Here is a 20,271-nt window from a genome sequence, read left to right on the forward strand (position 1 = left end):
TTATCCTTTTGTCTCCCATTCTAAAATGGTCCTTTCTCACCCTGTTCTTTATGACCCTACCCTTGGGGGTCTCCTTGTCAGTCCTGAAGAACCTGCCTCAGTCTGCCTTGTCTTTCCTTACAGTTTGACATCTGTGAAGTGACTAACAAAGTGTTTCTCCTGTTTCATAGTTGGATGACTTACCTGAAAACTCACCCATCAATATAGTTCAGACCCCGATTCCCATTACCACTTCAGTTCCTAAGCGAGCCAAGAGTCAGAAGAAGAAAGCGTTGGCTGCAGCCCTTGCCACAGCACAAGAATACTCAGAAATAAGCATGGAGCAAAAAAAATTACAGGTATATAATCGTTTTCTGCTGGGCTTGCTGGGGTGGACAGGAATGCCAAGACTAATTATAACTTGTCATACTTTCCTAGTCAGTAAAGAAGTGAATCCTTTCTTGTCTGCCTTTTAGGAAGCTTTATCGAAAGCAGCTGGGAAAAAGAGTAAGAGCCCGGTGCAGCTGGACTTGGGAGACATGCTAGCTGCTCTGGAGAAGCAGCAGCAAGCAATGAGAGCGCGCCAGGCCACCAACACCAGGCCACTCGCACACCCAGGTGACCCCAGTGTGGGCAGCGTGCTGCGGCCTTGGGGTGCTGCAGCCTTGGGGGTGCCAGCCTTCAGGGGCCAGCCTGCCTTCTCTATCCGGGGTTCTCAGGCCGTCAGCTTTGTAGTACACACTTACCTGCTGGGCCATCCTCATTTTTTGTTTTGTTTGTCATTTCTTCAAAGGCTAAAATAAAAGGTCTCAGGGTAATTTGGCTCTGTTAACTAGGAAAGTATCCAATTGAATGACACATTTTGATAGTTCCATATGTGCGAATGAAGCACTGCTCTGGCTTCCCACTGAAACTGTTCCTATTTTAACCAACCTTGTCGGTTTCAGAGCCCTGTGTTTGATCTCCCTCCTTCCTTTTTAGAGGGATAGGGATAGCACAAAGGAGGAAAGGGTACCAGTTAAAAGAACTAATGCTGAGAAGCAGGATTTTCTGTCTGTTCTGTTCCCAGCTTGTCCCAGTCCCAGGACTGTTGCTGAATAGATAAAAAAGATGGGAATGTGTAGCTGTATCTGTGTGCAAAGTGACGGAGTCTGTAGCTCTTCACTCCCTCAGTGGAAACTTCTGCTTTGGGTAACTGTTGGTAGAGGTGACACTAGAATTACCTGCTACTGAAATGGGAAGAGTGGCAGTGATCTCCCCGGATACAGTGGAGGCAGTGGCCTTTTAGCTCACAGCTGCACTTGTTGTTATTGCTGCTCCTAACACTAATCATTCAAAAACAAAACCAAAGGGGGGGGGGGGACAACCCAGGGATAGGAAGGCACTCACTCTCCAGCTACACTGAGGATAGGAAGGCACTCATTCTCCAGCTACACTGAGGATAGGAAGGCACTCACTCTCCAGCTACACTGAGGATAGGAAGGCACTCACTCTCCAGCTACACTGAGGATAGGAAGGCACTCACTCTCCAGCTACACTGAGGATAGGAAGGCACTCACTCTCCAGCTACACTGAGGATAGGAAGGCACTCACTCTCCAGCTACACTGAGGATAGGAAGGCACTCACTCTCCAGCTACACTGAGGATAGGAAGGCACTCACTCTCCAGCTACACTGAGGATAGGAAGGCACTCACTCTCCAGCTACACTGAGGATAGGAAGGCACTCACTCTCCAGCTACACTGAGGATAGGAAGGCACTCACTCTCCAGCTACACTGAGGATAGGAAGGCACTCACTCTCCAGCTACACTGAGGATAGGAAGGCACTCACTCTCCAGCTACACTGAGGATAGGAAGGCACTCATTCTCCAGCTACACTGAGGATAGGAAGGCACTCACTCTCCAGCCGTGAGGTAAGATCGACTGGCTTGGCTTCTTTGTTTTTCTGATCTTCAGCTTGACTTTAATAAATCATAAAGAATATGTCACCACAGCTGTTTTTTGTTTTTTGAAATAGGGCTGAAGTAATAATCCCTCTGCGTTAGCTTCCCAAATGCTGAAACTACTGGTGTGAGCTACCATACCCAGCCATTTGTCATTTTAACTATTTACTTTTCTTTAGTTGCTGAGAACTAAACCCAGGGCCATTGAACTGAATCTCTAATTACTATATTTTTTTCCATATAACTTTTTTGTTTGTTAGTTTTGCCAATGCTGGTGCTTGAACCAAGACAAGTACGTTGCCACTGACCTATATCTCCAACTCTACAACTTGGTTGATTCAATAAATGTTATGTTAAGGGCTGGAGAGATGGCTGATCAGTTAGGAGAATTGGCTGCTTGCTCTTCCAGAGGTCCTGCTTTCAATTCCCAGCAACCACCACATGGTGGCTCAAAAATATCAATAGTGAGATTTAATGCCCTCTTCTGGCCTAAAGCTGAACATGCAAGATAGAATAAGCACATAAAATAAATCTTTAAACCAATGTTATATTAAACAACTCTGAATGTCTGTGCCTAGAACATGCGGTTTGGAGCTGTTGGGGTTATGGAGATGGTGAAGATAAGCCCACTCAAGAAACTCATGGATCAGCTTTGAGGTGGCTCAGCAGTCAGGACTTGTTCTTGCAGAGGACCTGGGTTTAGTGCCCAGCACTCAAGTGGCAGCTCATAATCATTCATAAGTGCAGATCCAGGGGATCTAATGCTCTGTGGCATAGACAGCAAGCATCCACATGATACACATCCATCCATCCATCCATCCAGGCAAGCATTCATGTACATAAAGTAAATCTTTTTAAAAATATTTATAGTCTAGTGGGAGAGGAGACACATAAAAACTGACCAACAGAAATACCTTAGGGGAGAGACAGCGAGTTCTGTGAATCTTCAGAAGGGAGGGGTTGATGGCTGTGGATGAGGAGAAATGCAGGTTAACAAGTGACTTCCTGGAAGACGGCGTTTGAGTTGAGGATTCCTAGCAGGTAGAAGTGAGACTTTCTATCACCAGTCTATGTTTGAAAGTATTGAATACAAAGAAAGCTGTTGGGAAACTCAAGAAAGGAATGAGAGTATGGGAGTGAAAATTTATAAGGAATTGATGGAGCATGGACTAGCAGGCTGTAGAAATAGGTCAAAGACAACTCCAGTGTGTTGCAGAGATGGCTTCATCAGTAAAGTGCTTGCCATGTGAGCATGAGGACCTGAGTTTGGATCTCTAGTACCATATAAAGCCAGGCATGGATGGCAGCATGCACCTGTGACCCAGTGCTAGAGAGGCAGAAGCCAGCAGATCCCTGGAATTCGTTTTCCAGCTAGTGTATCTGAATTGGTGAGCTACAGGTTTGGTGAGAAACCATGTCCTAAAAACTAGGGCTTAGAGTGTGAAGATACGTAGCACCAACATCTGGCCTTCACATGGATGTGCACACCTGTGCAGGTCTCCCTCACCCACACAACATCCTACCTGTGCTCTATGGATTAGTAAAGAGGGCCGTGAGGATACCACAGTGACATAAGGAGAGTTGACAGTGGCCTTGGACTTGAAATGCTAGCAGTCAAGGCCCTGGTGACTCCATTCGTCATGTAATTCAGATTAGAACTTAAAATGAGGGGAAAGCCCATATAAACATGAATGAATGAATATCCAGGAAGAAGTTTTGAAGATTGGAAAATTGTTTTTGGCAATTGCAAGGTGGTTCTGTTGGGCCTTTTTGGGGGATTGGGGATGTTGATACAGGGTTTCTCTGTGTAGCCTGGCTGTCTTAGAACTCACTTTATAGACCAGATTGGCTTTGAACTCAGATCTGCCTGCCTCTGTCTCCCAAGTGCTGGGATTAAAGGTGTGCACCACCACCAACTGGCCCCTGTTGGGTCTTGACAGTGACACTTATAATAGAGTGGGTAGGGCTGAGGCCAGGTTTGAAAAGGAATGATGTCGGAACGATGCTGAGACATTTAACTGGTAGGGATGGGGCAGTAAGAGCACCTTGGGCTGAAGGCCCAGTGAAAGGACCAGGCTTTGTCTGTTTGCTTCCCAATCCCCTGTTTCTTTCAGATAGAAGGGGGTGACTCAGAGAAAAGAGATTGGGGTGGAGGAAATTCTTGTGAAAAGGAACAGCACAAGGTTCCAGAGGAACTGAGGTGACATTAAGAGCCGAGTTGGTTAGTGGGCCTTGGACAGTTAGTTGCAAGGGTATCTGTCACCTTCTTTTGGTGTTTTTTGTAACTTGGGCAGTGTCTTCTCAAGAAAGTGACAGGAATATTGTGCTGGAGTGGAGGGGTTGAGATTGGGGCTTAGAGATGCTAGAGGGGTCGGGGGTAAAGAGTGGGGGTATGAGTAAGGTGTAGCAGGCGCTGGTAGCACTGAGACCCAGCTGAAGAGGAGCCAAGGGCTGCAAAGTGTGTAAGGGTGAGTAGTGGGCTCTGTAGGAATGGGGAGAACACCAGAGGCAGGCCAGTCTGACCGGAGGACTGGTGCGAAGTGTGCATGCTCAGTTGCTGCAGGGGAGTTGAGCTGCTAACTGCATTCATTGGCTTACCTTCCTCAGCTTAGGGAGGTCAATGACTTGGAAAGAGCTATGTGTGAGGGACTCTGCTGAACCTGTTACTATGATGTCTTTTTTGTCCTTTTCCATGGCAAGAGAATGCTGTGTATTTTAAAGATTTAATACTGGAAATTGTCCAATTGTGACTTTGGCTGCAGTAGTAAAACTAATGTTCTTGTTTGTTTGCAGTCGCTGCCGCCGCAGCTGCTTTTCACACTAAAGACTCTGTTAACAGAAAACCTTTAACCAAAAGTCAGCCCTGTTTAACATCCTGTAATTCTCTGGACATTATTTCCTCTAAAGCAAAGAAAGGAAAAGAGAAGGAAATTGCAAAGCTAAAACGACCCACAGCACTCAAAAAGGTAAGCCCCCATCTGGAGATGTTTCTTTGATAGGGTAATTAAGGGTTTACTTTCATTTCTTTGCAAAGTTAATTGTGTTTTAGGAAGCAGATGTTATAGTGTATTTATTTATACTCATACTCTGCTGCTCCCACCATTTTCTTCACCTCCTCTCCTCTTTTCAATGCTGGAGATCTGACCCAAGACCGCATACATCTGAGATAGGCACTCTGCCTCCTAGCTAGGTAGCCCTGGACCTTAGTAACTTCCGTGTTTGCTCTGTATGTAGTAGAGCAACCTTTCTGCCTCCATCTTCCTTACCTATAAATTGATGATAATATCTGTTTTGGTTTAGTATTAGAGGGTCAGAGTGAGGCAATTCATGCCTGAATAGTTGAAAACCTGTTGGGTTTCTAAACTTAAAGTTAGTCAGTTTGGGAAGTCCGACTTGGTCACGTAGGATTTAAAGATTGAGGAAGATGCGGCATGTTTGTGTGCTCTCAGCATCCTGCTTGCCTTTGAAGATGGAGGCAGGTAAAGTTGTCTGGCTGTGCACTCCTAGCACACTCTCCCCGTATTCTCTGTACAGCATTCCCTTTCACTTACAGTTTCTAAAATAACAGCCACATTTTTATAGGTCAGCTTTTTTTTGTAGCTGGGTGATACAGCCAACTGAAACTCATGGCTGTGCCTGTGTTTTATATAACATTGTATAACATTGTAAAAGTTTGCACCTAGTTGAAGATTGATTGATAATTAAAGAATAATGCAATGACTTTCAGGTTATTTTGAAAGAAAGAGAGGAGAAGAAGGGACGTCTGACTGTGGAACACAGTGTTTTAGGCGCAGAGGAGCCAACAGAGACGCATTTGGACCTCACCAATGACTTGCCTCAGGAGACTGTCTCCCAGGAAGGTGAGGATCTCTCTGTCATAGCTGTCTGCAGTGTTGCCAGAGAGCCTCATTGGCTGTGCCTCAAGTGGAAATTGCACACTGTATTTTATGTACATTGATGTATATGGTTTCTTTTGAAGGCTGAAAGGATGGACAGGTATTACATAGCAGGTCTCTGACACTTTGGAGGCCATATCTACCATTTGTAGTAACGTCTCAAACATTAGGATCTCGAGTGCCTGGGACTCCCAGGATTCTCATAAGGGTTTCCTTTCATCATCTTTTATGTAGGAAACAATATTTGCCAGTTGTTTTCTTTATAGGAATGTTTTCAAATCACTTTTATTCATTTCTTTTCTTGCTTTGTTGGGAATTAATACATAAGGCACAAGGAATAGAGAATTACAAAGTAGTGTGAAGATTCTATTCATATCCAGCACACGTAATTCCAGCAGACAGGATCTATCTGATGCAATAAATAGTCACACAGCATTTTGTAGCAGGGTACACAGAAATCAAGCAGAAGTTTTTTCAGTGCTTTTACTAAAGTTAATTTAGTCCCAATCATTATTTGTCTAGGATATGCTTCATTGGGGGTCCCCCTTTATTACCAGTATGACTCCCCTTAGATTTATGTGTGCTCATTAATTCATTCACCTCTTGATTTTGATTTAATAGATACTAAATGTGTTCAATAAGTAGTGGAGGTAAGGGGCTGGAAAAGAGAATGATCACAGGCTGACTGTCGGGCTGATAATCCAATGAACAGATAGTATTAATGTGTAACTTTGTTGATTATGAAACTGAACATACAAATTCACTTCCTGAGTTTACCTGTTGAAGAGAAGCAATAACTTAGGAAGAAGGGGTAGGATTGATAGTTTGCATCTAAAAGCGTGGCTGCTTTTGCACAGAAGCAAAGGCCAGATAAGTAGGTGAGGAAGAGACAGTCAGGAGGGTGAGCAGTTGTGGGGACTGGAGAGTGCTGGGGGGGGGGGGGGGGGAGAGCAGTTGTGGGGACTGGAGAGTGCTGGGGTGGGGGGAGAGCAGTTGTGGGGACTGGAGAGTGCTAGGGTGGGGGGGAGAGCAGTTGTGGGGACTGGAGAGTGCTGGGGTGGGGGGGAAGAGCAGTTGTGGGGACTGGAGAGTGCTGGGGGTGGGGGGAGAGCAGTTGTGGGGACTGGAGAGTGCTGGGGGTGGGGGGGAGAGCAGTTGTGGGGACTGGAGAGTGCTAGGGTGGGGGGAGAGCAGTTGTGGGGACTGGAGAGTGCTGGGGTGGGGGGGAAGAGCAGTTGTGGGGACTGGAGAGTGCTGGGGTGGGGGGGGGAGAGCAGTTGTGGGGACTGGAGAGTGCTGGGGGGGAAGAGCAGTTGTGGGGACTGGAGAGTGCTGGGGGGGAAGAGCAGTTGTGGGGACTGGAGAGTGCTGGGGTGGGGGGGAGAGCAGTTGTGGGGACTGGAGAGTGCTGGGGTGGGGGGGAGAGCAGTTGTGGGGACTGGAGAGTGCTGGGGGGGGAGAGCAGTTGTGGGGACTGGAGAGTGCTGGGGGTGGGGGGGAGAGCAGTTGTGGGGACTGGAGAGTGCTGGGGTGGGGGGGAGAGAAGCAGGTTTGGGATAAGGAGAGAAGTGACATAGGATTGTCAATGCCACTACCATATGGAATTAGAAAGATTGAAGAAACAGATGGCCAACAGAGATGTGTAATAATGCTGTGCAGAAAGGTACAGATCTCTGGACATGTGTCTTAGATAATTTTGCTTCCCCATCTCCTCTGTGAAAACTTCTAGGCTATGCTTGATTTTTCTTGGGTATGGTAGTATTACATACGTTATTCTTTTATTTTGTAAGAAATAATTTGTGATAGGAAGAAACCTAACTTACTAGCTTCCAGAGAATTAAGGTATGACCTGAGAATTCTGCCATCTAAATTGTCTGTGTCTGTCTGGAACTTCTTAGCATTCGAAGTTGCCATAGTCTTCCCTTTCACCTTGCGTCTCCACAGATACTGGACTGAGCATGCCCAGTGATGCTTCACTTTCTCCAGCAAGTCAGAACTCTCCATACTGTATGACACCTGTGTCGCAAGGCTCTCCTGCTAGTTCTGGCATAGGCAGCCCAATGGCATCGTCAACTATAACCAAAATCCACAGCAAAAGATTTCGAGAGTAAGTTATTTTCTTCAATATTGAAGCAAAACAGTTGAAGGATCTTGGTTGTTCTGAATTCTTGTAATCGGAGCAAGGTGGAATGGGGAGGTTGGGTTGCTCTTCTCTTGTTTAACAGGGTTTGGCTCTATTTAAAGCAGTTCTGCTGTCAGTATCCATGGAATGGGCTTTTACAGTGATGCTTTCTTTATCACATATGGTGATTCTATCCCAAAATCCTGGCCTCTTAAATCATATATGTATGTTATATATCATGTATATATGTATGTTATGTATATGTATATAGAAGTAAATATATTGGCAGGGAGGTGGTGGCACATACCTTTAATACCAGCACTTGAGAGGAAGAGGCAGGCAGATTTCTATGAGTTTGAGACCAGCCTGGTGTACAGAGTGAGTTCCGGGACAGGGTCCAAAGCTACACAGAGAAACCCTCCAGATGCTTTTGGCCTTTTTGCATATAATTAATAGATACTTTAAAAAGCTTGCATATAGGGTTCTTTGTCTAAGACTGAATCTCACATAAAGCAGTGTCATTCTGTTCTTGTTTGTTTGTTGTTCATTTTTATATTACTAGAGTTTGACCACTCAGCAACACAGTCAACCCAAACGCCTGCTTTAAGAATTAGGATAATTAGGGAATCACTAAGCTAACTGCTGTGACATATTTTAGTGTTTGTGTGGATGAAGTGGTTTTACCTTTAAAAATGACTTATGAAGTGAGAGTTAGTGTGGCCTGGCAGCCCCCACTCTCTTGTGCTCGCTCCTCAGCCCTAGCATTTGAGCAGAAGCCTCTCTTCAGGCTCTGAGCAGCTAATTATATGCCAGGCAGCGGATGTGGAGCAAATCAAACACAAGGAAAATAAATTACATATGTATGAAAGGAACAGCTTGAAACACAGAAGAAGAGGATGTAGTTTGACATTGAATTCTTTGAGTGCTTGTGACAGTTAATCTTTCCTCAGTCCACCCTTTTCTGTCTTCTGAAATTGTGTCATACTTGCTTAAACATTTTCATGCAAAATGTGGAATCCCCAGGACATATTTTCAGGCCCATGTTTTCCACTCTATAATGCAGAATGCCTGCCTCTGATAGAGGTGAGATAAGATTTGGGACAGTGGCTAGTCCACAAGTAAACTTGGATGACTTCTTCGCCCTGGAGCTAAGTGTAAAGTGACCACGCCTTACTGTTTTTTCTCATGGAGCTGACATGTTCAAATGACCTCTGCTTCTTTGCTGTGCTTGATGTAAAAGCCTGTGGTTTTTTTTTTTTACCACAAGGCCTCAGTCTACCTATAGGTATTTGGAACATCTAAGCAAACTTATTTTTGTGATTGGAAATGCATTCTCCAGGCTCAAAGGATGAAGTGTTTGTAGATTTCTTAGTGTATTTATAACATTTTTTCCTTTTAGCAAAAGGAAACAGGTTTATTGGATGTACTGTAAGGATCAGAACTGTAACAAGAACTGTTCATAGCCTTGATTTTTTTCATCGATTCAGCACATAAAGGGGTGGGTTTCCTTACGGCATTTTCACACATTGTTGTCATGATGCTTTGGGCTCATTCATGCCTTCTCCAACCTTACTATGCTTCACTCTCTCCCAAATAGTCCTCTTCTCACCTCACTCACATTCCATTACCTTCACTGGGGGTGGGGGTGGGGGTGGGGGTGGGTGGAGGTGGTGGCGCACGCCTTTGATCCCAGCACTCAGGAGGCAGGTAGGTCTCTGTGATTTTGAGGCCAGCCTGGTCTACAGAGTGAGTACTAGGATGGCAGGGCTACATAGTTGACCTGTCTTAAAAAGCAAACATTTCATTACCTTCTGTTTTCCTCCCTCCTGTAAGATCTCTTCTGCCCTCTTTGATCCTTGTCTACTTTCATGACTTGGACTCAGGTGTGTGCATTTGCACATACACAAACTTGAATCTCAATTCTAGGTGAGAGAAAGCATTCAGCGTTTGTCTAAGTCTGTGTTACTTAGCATAATGATTGCAGTTCCATCTGTTTTCTAGAAAATGTCTTGATTTTATTTTTCTTGGCAGCTGAATAAAATTCCAGTGTATATTAATAAATTTCTGTCAATTTCATTTAGCTATTCTTGTCAGAAAGCATCTAGGCTGGCTCCATACTATTGTGGATAGTCTGGTGATAAACATGGGTACACATTGATCTCTGCTCTGTTAACTTGAAGTTGCTCAGGTTTATACCCAGGAGTGGTGTAGCTGAGCCCCGTGGCGTTGTGATTTCCATGGTGCTGCACCGGTTTCCGCCATCAGTGGTGTCAGGACTCCTCTCTTCCCTAAGATGATGCATTATTAGGAAATTCAGGGAAGTTGCATTTCTTTCCTACTAGAAGCACCTCTAGTATTTATCACAGTGACATAAGCTGTGACCTCTTAGCAAGCCATCATTTGGTTTACATCTTTAGAAATGTAATAACTATCAGTACAGTGGCACTTCCCTGAGACATCCTGTCCTGGACTAAAAGCTACTTAGTTGAAATTCACAAGCAGAGATACTCAGCATTTGCTGCTTTTCTGATCAACATGTAGAGAAATTGTAGCTTCCTTCAAAGATAGTTTCCTGTTCTATGTCTGTAATTACAGGAAAATAAATTAGGATGGAGTTACCTGGTTCTTTGCTTCCTTTCCAGATACTGTAATCAGGTTCTCTCTAAAGAAATTGATGAATGTGTGACCCTCCTTCTGCAAGAGCTTGTAAGTTTCCAGGAGCGCATCTATCAGAAGGACCCTGTGAGAGCCAAGGCCAGGAGGCGGCTGGTCATGGGGCTGAGGGAGGTCACCAAGCACATGAAGCTGAACAAGATCAAGTGTGTCATCATTTCCCCCAACTGTGAGAAGATTCAGTCAAAGGGTGTGTACGTTTACCATTTATTTGTTAACATTGTAGGGAATTTAAATGAGCCTCACAGCTGGGAGCCACGGCTTTCTTTACAATATAGTCATGAAATAAAGGTTTGGCATGAGAAAACAAGATCTTCCAGGACCTAAAATTAAGTAGATGTAATTAAGACAGGATTCTGAAGGGAATCCTTACATGTGAACTGTGGTAAATTTCTCCATTGGGCCTACCAAGTGTCTCCTTGCTGTGATCAGACTAGAACTAGCCAGGGTACATTACTTTGCATCTGTATATTGTTCTCTGAAAACTTTACATGGCTTTCTTTTAATGACTTTTCCCTCTTTAAAGACAATAAGCAAAAGCCAGCCCAGTGGTAGCATACCCTCTTAAGTCTAGTAGTACTGGAAAGATAAAGGCAGGTGGATCTCTATGAATTCAAGGTCAGCCTGCTCTACAGAGTGAGTTCCAGGATAGCCAGAGCTACACAGAAAAACCCTGTCTCAAAAAAACAAAGCAAAAAATAATATAAAATAAAAACAATTAGGAAAAAGATAAAGATTTCAGCTCCTGCTGAGGGTGGAGATTTGTCTCCCAGAAACCAGTGGTTTGCTATGATTAAAACACTATGACCAAAATCAGTTTGGGGAGGAAAGGGTTTATTTCACCTTCCATTGTATTGTTTATCTTTCAGGGAAGTCAGTATAGGAACTCAAGGTACAAGGCTAGAGACAGATAATGATGCAGACGACTTGAAGGAGTACTGCTTATGCTTGCTCCCCATGGTTTCTTTATCCTTGCTTTCTTATAGAACCCAGGGCCACCAGCACAGGGGTAACCTTACCCGAAATGTGCTGAGCCCTCCCACATGAATCACTAATTAAGAAAGTGCATCATTGGCTTACCTATAGGCCAGTGCGGTGGAGGTATTTTCCTTATTGGATTCCCTCTTGCCAAATGATTCTAGCTTGTGTCAAGTTGACATAAAACTATCCAGCACACACAGAGAGGCTCCTGGTAAGCTAGCACATGAGTACATCTCATAGTAGACAGCCTAGTTTGACCTTGGTGGTGGAGCAGACAGATCTGGGTATCAGTAGCAGGGGTAGACACTTACACAGAGAAAACATCTGCGCCACCATGTTCATTTGTCTCCCCGAATGATTGGTTGTTACTGGAGTTTAGAAACTGTGGGAAAAAAAGATTAGCTTCTCTTAATTATTTCAACACAATAAATGTTTGTTACACTATACTAACTCCTATATAGAGAGAAACTAAAGTTCTGGGTTTGAAGGAATTTGGGATTTAATTTTGGAGAAACGCAAATATTGGAGAGAGGGACAGAGAGTATGTTACAGTTCAAGTAAGACGTTCTTGTGCTGCAGTGTTGTGTACTTAACCGGGTTAGCTCCAGCATGAAGGTGACTGAGTGGATGCTCTCCTCCTGTTGATTTCCTTAGGCGGCCTGGATGAGGCACTCTACAATGTCATAGCCATGGCCCGGGAACAGGAGATTCCTTTTGTGTTTGCCCTTGGGAGGAAAGCTCTGGGGCGCTGTGTGAACAAGTTGGTTCCTGTTAGTGTTGTGGGAATCTTCAATTACTTCGGTGCTGAGGTAAGAAATTAGGAAACAGGACCAGAGAAGTGCTCAGTCAGTAAATGACCTTCAGTCTGATCCCTGGAACCCACCTCAAGTCAAGCAAAGTGGTGAACACTTGTATTTATAGCAATGGGGAGCTAGAGACAAGTGGGTCTCTGCAGGCCAGAAAGAGATCCTGTCTAATAAGATAACTAGCCCCTGAGGAACAGCATCTGCCATTGACCTGCAGTACATCCACATACACACCCCCCACACCCACACCCACACCCCCCACATCCCTCACACACCCCCACACCACACACCCAACCACACCGCACACACATCCACATACACACTCACACACCCACCCACCTACCCACACACACCTACACACACCCACACACACATCCACAGACATCCATCCCGTACATAGCCATACTCCACACACACACACACACACATCCCCACACACATCCCACACATATCCACACCCCCACATCCACATCCACTCCCACACACACATCCACACCCCCCACCTTCCCACACACATATACCCCTGCCCACACACACACCCCACCCTCCCATACACATAGATACCTATCCCCCACACTCCACACACACCCCACACACATGCCACCCTTTCACCCCCCACACACACTCACAACCCCCCCACATACACACCTACCCCCCACACCCACTCCACATATACCCCCCACACACACCTAAACGCACACTTAGGAGGCACACTCTCTTTCCCCTTCCTATTAACACATGCCAGCAGTGAGTTAGTGACTCAAAGGAGTGGACCAGAACTTCTTTCTTCAGTATTTCTTTCTCTTCCCTTATATCCTTTAGTTTCTGTTTCTGTCTGTCCTGCTTATGATATTTTACATAAATCTTCATGCCTAGTTTCCTTTTACTGGTTTCTTTTCAATGTGTGGTCTGTTACAAACTACAAATAGGATTTGCCATTAGCAGCAGTCCATGAAGGGGCTGCTTTTAACCAGTCTTTTCCCTATAAACAAATAGTGTGTGTTTGGCAGCTAGTTGCCCCATTTCCTGCTTTATCAGTCAGCACAGTTAGCAACATCGTTCATTGTTTCTGGTCCTCTAAGAGCAGAGTGGCACCTTCTGCCATGCTTTGACCCTCATGCGATGGCCGTGCCTTGAGGAGAATAAAGAAAGCGTGTTGTACTTTCCCTGTTGTCTTAAAATGTAATTTTTGTATATAGAATTCAACCTACTCTATATACCAAGCCATGTTGAAATTCTCTGATAATATATGTTTATTGTCTTACTAAGGAAGACTTCAAATAAAACCTCTGCCACAAGTACCAGGCATAATGGCACGTGCCTTTACTCCCAGTGCTTAGGAGGCAGAGGCAGCTGGATCTCTGTGAGTTTCAGATCAGCTGGAGCTACATAGTGAAACCCTGTCTCAAAACAAACAAACAAACAAACCCTAAAAAACAAAAATACAAAACAAAAAACATTTAGCGGGTGTGAAGTCTTTTTGAACGCTGATCTGGTAAGCAGTGGCTTCGTCTCTTTTGGTGCCTGAGAATGTCCTGAGACAGCTGTTGAAGTGCAGCTTTAGTGCAGTGTAAATATTGCCACCCTCTTGAACAGGAGAATCTCCATTTCCACTCAGTTTCACTTCAGGTATTTATTTCATTCATACCATTTTTTGTTCTACTGATGGGGGAGTTTAGGTGAGTCTACTTTCAGGCTCTGTCTTCTATTTTTATAACTTGCCTCTGGCCCAGGAATCACGTTTTCCTCATTGGCAAGCCCTAATCATCTATACAAACCAACTTCCTTTTAGCCTCTTTGCCTCTTTTCAGTTCTTCCCACAAGTGAGCGTTGCAGAAAGGTTGTTTTTTGTTTGTTTGTTTTTTGTTTTTCGTGGGGGAAGATAGGGTATTACTATATAGTTCTGGCAGGCCTGGAATTCACAGAAATCTGTCTGCTTCTGCCTCTGTCAGGATTAAAATTAAGGACTTTAGATTGCTTTGGAAACTGCTACTTTTACTATACCCCTGACTGCCTCCCTGCACATGCTCATACACACTCATGTTCTAACCTAAGTGAGACTGTCACTGCCCCCAAACCAGCCTTGCTTTTCTTGTGTCTCCCTTAATTGTGTTTAACATGCTTAGCTATTCAAAACTGCCTTCTCCATCCCTCTCCGAACTGTACCTGTTTTCAGGTTCTTCGCCAAATGTTAGCTTCCTTGAATCCCTCAGTGATGCCCACAGTGAGATTTAATGTCTTCTTTAAAAGCTACAGTGCTGTTAATTTGTTGATGGTATTGTTTGCTTTGTAAAACAAAAACCATGAACCTCTGCAGTTACTTGAGCTTCCAGTCATACACACATTTTTGTAGGAGAAGAGTTGATACTCCGTTCTTATTCTCTGTAGTTCCAGACCAGAGAGTTAGATGAACCTTTTAAATGCCTTGCTTTTAGAAGCTAAGGTTAGAATCAGTTGTCGCAACCCTATGAGAAATGAGAAGCCACATGTGTGTTAAGTGTATTTTGTAAGCTTCTGTTGTTTACAAACTGCCTGAATTTCATTTGGGCTAAAAATGTAAAAAACTTAAAATTGAAAAAAAAAAAAAATGACTAGTCACAGAGGAATCTCTGTCCTTCTAGAGCCTATTTAATAGATTAGTGGAGCTCACCGAGGAAGCCAGGAAGGCGTATAAAGACATGGTTGCAGCAACAGAACAGGAGCAAGCAGAGGAAGCCTTGAAGAGTGTGAAGACCGTGCCCCACCACATGGGCCACTCTCGGAACCCCTCTGCAGCAAGTGCCATTTCTTTCTGCAGTGTTATTTCTGAACCCATTTCTGAAGTAAACGAGAAGGAGTATGGTAAGTTGTCCCATACCATTTTAAATGAGATAATTCAAGTGGTTAAAGCCATTTTGTGTATAAGTCCATTGTACTTCTTTTTTGTTTTTATACTTTTTTTTTTTTTTAAAGTCTGGCCTTGAACTCACTGTGTGGATAAGGATGACTTTGGACTTCAGATCCCCACCCCTTCCCATCCCCCAGTTGTCTCCCAAGTGCTGAGATTTCTAGCATGTGCTGCCACACACACTTTATATGACAATGGGGAGCAAGCCCAGAACTCCATGCAAACCGAGCGAGAACTCCCATCAACTCCCATATCTCCAGCCCATACACTCTTCCTATCCTTGATTAATTTTTAGCTTAAACATTAGTTTAATGAAAGACACATAGAATAAATTTGAGAAGTTAAAAAATTCGTTTAAATAGAGTGTTTGACTGGGTGTGGTAGTACACACACCTTTAATCCCAGCTCTTAGGAGACAGAGACAGATGGATTTCTGTGAGTTCCAGGGCCACCCTGGTCTATATAGCAAGTTCTAGGACAACCAGGGCTACTGATACTGCCCTTTAAGAATTTAATCACATTTTGTCTTAGTCACTTGTTCCATTGCTATGAAGAGACACCATGACCACGGCAGCTCATAAAGGAAAGCGTTTAGGTGGAGATGGCTACAGTTCAGAGGTTCATTCAGTCCGTTGTCCTCATGGTAGGGAGCATGGAGGCATGCAGGCAGACATGGTGCTGCAGGAGCATAGAGAACAGACACACACTGGGCTTGGTGTGGGCTTCTGAAACCCCAAAGCCTTCCAACGGTGACATAGTTCTTCCAACAAGGTGACATCTCTCAGAGGCTTCTGGCTGGGCAGTGGTGGCACACACCTTTAATCCCAGCACTTGGGAAGCCTTAGTTTTTATTTTTAACACTCTACCTAAGAAGTAATTAAATGCTGAGCCTCTCTTTAGGAAAAAGAGAAGTCAATGAAAGGAAATGCAAATGTGGCTTTAAGGCTTTTTTTCCCCCATAATTAAATATATATAAAGTAATACTTTATTTTTAATTTCTTAAAATTATATTTATCATGTTTGCATGTGCATGACAGGATATGGCACACCTCTGCCACAGCGTATTCGATGGTCAGGGGACAGCTTGTGGACCGACTTCTGATAAGTAGTTTATGTCCCAGTTAGTCACTTTCTCCAATAATGCAATAAGCCAGATCACACTGAATTAAGACCAGGGTTAATCTGAGCACAGCAACTCGGGTGGTTCTCAGGAAAGGCAGGAGAGAAATCACATGACAGCTCTAGGGACGGAGCTCTAGTACTGTGTAGGCAAGGTCTTGAGCAGTTCTGGGAGAAGAGCTTCATGAAGGAGAGAGAGAGAGAGAGAGAGAGAGAGAGAGAGAGAGAGAGAGAGAGCGCCAAAGTAGAGTTCCCAGCTAAACATCTGGGCGGGGTTTGGAATAGGGGAGTGAGACCAGAGCGGAGGTTCCCCAACTTTCCAACCTTTTTTGAGCATATATGGGTGCCAGTTCAAGTCTGTCCACTTTCTGATGGTAGGGACGATGTGGGGATGGGCATTTGGGAGTTGGTGGACTCATACTCATCGGGAGGTACGGGTGGAGAAGCATTCTGTTAACTGCCATCCTGGAGACCTCAGGAATCTGTTCCTTGAGGAGGCGGAGAAGGCAGGTTTCTAGGGGAAAAGTAGATTATTAACATCAGCCCTATGAACAGGGGTAGATGTGGGAAGAGTGAAGACAGGAAGAACGGGACCGAGAAGTGCCCTGGTTGTGTAAAAGATGCAAGGGTGAATGAGCAAGAAGTGAGAGCAGATACACCCTTCTTTGGGAGCATCTTGGAAAGCCAGGTCCCAGTTGCTGGAAGGTGCCCACCTGGGGAGGTGGTACCAGCATTGATGTCCCAGGAGCTTGGGGGGATGGCACACTAAATCGAGGGATGTGGTGTTCCAGGACTATCTGAGCCATCTCATCACACCTGCTGTTTTCCTGAGGTGGGGAGTACCTCCATCCATCCTGTAAAGGTGTCAACAAGAGTTAAGAGTTAAGAGATAATGGAGCTTTTTATGAGTGGGCCTGTTGGTGAAGTCAGCTTGCCAGTGCTTGCCTAGTTGGTGTCCTCTGAGCTGGTGCAGGGGCTGGTGTATCCGGAGGAACCCCTGTGGTTTGGTCCTGGTACAAGGAGTGGGTGGACCTATAAAATATGGGCTCGAAGATGGGTGCAGTCAAAGAGGGCCTCTAGGGTCTGATATTAGTTTCAACTAGGCCAGATTTCTTGATACAGTAGCAGAACCCTTTCTCCAGGATTCTGCAGATTTCTGTAAAACAGAGGGAACAGCTTTACAGCTTAGTGTCATAGTAAAAGGCTGTGGCTTTCAGTTAAAAGGTATGAACATTTTTAGAAGACAAACAGGGAATTTACTGAATGAAAGAGGTTGCATGAATGATGGAGGAGGGAGTTGAGCACACCTGCAGGGTTCCATGCCCTCTTTAATGCTAACCTGTTTCAGAGGGGGAAGAGTTGGCATTTCTGCAGAGTTTTTCATATGTGGCTGAAGACAATGCAGTAATACTAAAAACAAAACAAAACCAACCAAACAAACAAAAAACCTGTCAGTTTATCAAAACTGGATTTATGAATGCTAAAACTCTGAACTTCCAGAATTACATCTGAAACCTGTTTATCCTGTACTGTGAAGCCTGTGAACTAATGAGCTACTGAGTAGCCGCAGCCTTGGGTTTGGGGGAGAACTGTTAAACTGGTGAACTATCAGTACGCTGGCCATCAAGCGCCATCAGATCCAAGGAGGATAAACATCACCTGGTGGGCAGAAGTGAGACAGCTTTGCAGCTACTCAGGGCAGCTGTCCCTGAGTTTCTCCATGGTTGTTGGGAACAGAGGTCCCAGGGAAGTTGTTACTTTCAGCTGCCAGGCCGGGAAGATCTGACAGACTTTGCTGTGGAGAAGGAAATTGGGGAGAGTGGTCTACGTTGTCTTGACAGAGCAGAGCAGTCAATTCCCCAGTGTCCTGCTTGTCCACAGTCTGGACAGGGTCTTGGCAGCCATTAAAGTACAAAGCTGTTTTCCACTCCGTGGCTAACCTATATTTAAAGCAAGCTTCCAGATGGAAATTCTTCTGTGGCCATCCATCTTCCTTGAAGGATTTACAGGGTGCTTCCAGGAGCTGACTTACTTCTATCATGAGAAGCTTTTTATTAAAATGCCATCTTCTCAGATCTGTGAGGTGTTTGAGGACCAGGGGCTGATTATCTGTTAGGCATACCTAAACTAGACAAATGTTATTTAGGCTAACTTTGAGAACATATATATATATATAATAGTTTTTTGTATGACTTAGTTTACCAAATTAACTACAACTTGCAAAAGTAGAAAAAAGCAAGAAGGATAGACATATATTTTTAAATTTGTCTCTGTTAGTCTGAATAGACCTTAGATAAGGAGACGGTTTAGGTCATTGTCTTGCTGCGTCATAGGATAGATGTATCACGGTCTCTGGTGTTCAGCTCTGGTCCTAAAACATAGAGCATAATCTTAATCTGTGGAAGGCAAAACCAAGTTTTAACATTGTTTCAAAATCTGGCTATCAGCAAGTAAATCCCTGTACATGGATGCATTGAGGGGTAGCTTTAATACCTCAGTTTTAAATGCTAGTTTTCATAAACTTTGTTTTTATGACAGGACAGATTAGCATGTAGAACATCTGTCCTAATGTAAAGTAACTTGGAGACCTGATATCTCCTGGGTGAGCCCACTCCACACACATGGTCTACTTTATTTAAGATAGCGGTGAAGTCATATGATCTCCTGTTTATAACCTTAGTCAAAGTGGCAGCAGACCACATGTTATTTCCCAGAAAAATTCCAATTTTCTATTACAAGTTTTAAATTAACTTTTTGTTACAGATTTTTAACCATACCCAGTTTCTGAGCTGTTTTTGTTTAATAAGGTAGAACAGCATGAAATAACTTTCTCCGTCATCATATCAGATTCAATAAAACCCAGAGGCAAATTCTGAGCCCATGCTACCAGTGGTTATAGCAGTAGCTGAGCTGTTAACCAGGACAGATGGAATATGTAAACCCAGACATTCAAAACCAAGCAGAAACAAGCGCTCAGTGGCCACACATTTCTATGCACACAGAAAGACAGACAAAACGTTCTTTGGGAAACCATGTCAAATGACCAAATTACAAATCCTGAAATAAGAGTTTACAGTATTAGAAACCATAGGAATAATCTTCCTGACCACAACACTCAACCGATCTGCCAAGGGTAGCCAGGCGCTGCCACTCATGGTTGCCAGGGTCCAAGGTGGGCGGGGAGCAGGTGGCAGCACTTCAAGCCCTGGAGCCCAGAGGAGAAGGTGCTGGGGGTCTGGCTGCCCAATATTGAATGGAAGCCACTCACTCTCTCACCCACCCCATCCTCTGCTAGACCAGGTCAGCTTTTGGCACCGGAAGTCATCTACTTCCAAACCAAACAAGGGGTCCAGGAACACAGATATGGTGAGAATGGGGAAGGATGAGATGGAATAGCAAACAGGAAGTGCTTTTGAATGTAATGTAAAGTGCAGTGGGTTCTGTCAGTGAACTCTCCTGGGACAGTCAGAAAGGAGGGCTCCAAGCAGTGGGCATCAGGACTTCCACAGAGCAGTGGATGCTAAGGCATAGCTTATCCTGTCACTGTGGGACAGTGAGGGTTTAGTGATACTCAGCATAGCTTGCATGGTCAGGGACAGGATGCAGTGGAACCAGAAAGACGTAAGCTCAGATCGTGAGGGGGTCCAAGCTGCAACCTGAGGAGTTTGAATCTTGTCTTAAGGACACGAAAAGCCAGTTAGACAGAGGCAAAGCCAGTTTCCAAAATAAGCTTGGAACATACAGCAGAGAGATGGAGAGATTGAGACCCGAGTTAAGACAGCAGTGACCAGATGTAGTTTTGAGTTAGAAGTGACACAAAGTAATGAGTTCCGTGGGTTAGCGGTGGAATAGGAAGGACTATAGT

The 20,271-nt window shown here is 44.4% G+C and overlaps 1 protein-coding gene across 1 annotated transcript in view; it reads left to right on the forward strand.

The window, feature by feature from the left end:
- Window positions 1-20,271, forward strand: part of Secisbp2l (SECIS binding protein 2 like) — a 52,573-nt gene that overhangs the window by 27,655 nt on the left and 4,647 nt on the right. The window contains exons 10-17 of the mRNA XM_051183499.1: window positions 171-338; window positions 456-597; window positions 4,716-4,888; window positions 5,650-5,782; window positions 7,763-7,925; window positions 10,583-10,803; window positions 12,249-12,403; window positions 15,022-15,241. Coding sequence (XP_051039456.1) covers window positions 171-338; window positions 456-597; window positions 4,716-4,888; window positions 5,650-5,782; window positions 7,763-7,925; window positions 10,583-10,803; window positions 12,249-12,403; window positions 15,022-15,241 — 1,375 coding nt within the window. The remainder of the gene's footprint in view (window positions 1-170; window positions 339-455; window positions 598-4,715; window positions 4,889-5,649; window positions 5,783-7,762; window positions 7,926-10,582; window positions 10,804-12,248; window positions 12,404-15,021; window positions 15,242-20,271) is intronic.

The sequence above is a fragment of the Phodopus roborovskii genome, unplaced genomic scaffold (assembly GCF_943737965.1).
Source record: "Phodopus roborovskii unplaced genomic scaffold, PHOROB, whole genome shotgun sequence".
In the NCBI taxonomy this organism is placed as follows: Eukaryota; Metazoa; Chordata; class Mammalia; order Rodentia; family Cricetidae; genus Phodopus; species Phodopus roborovskii.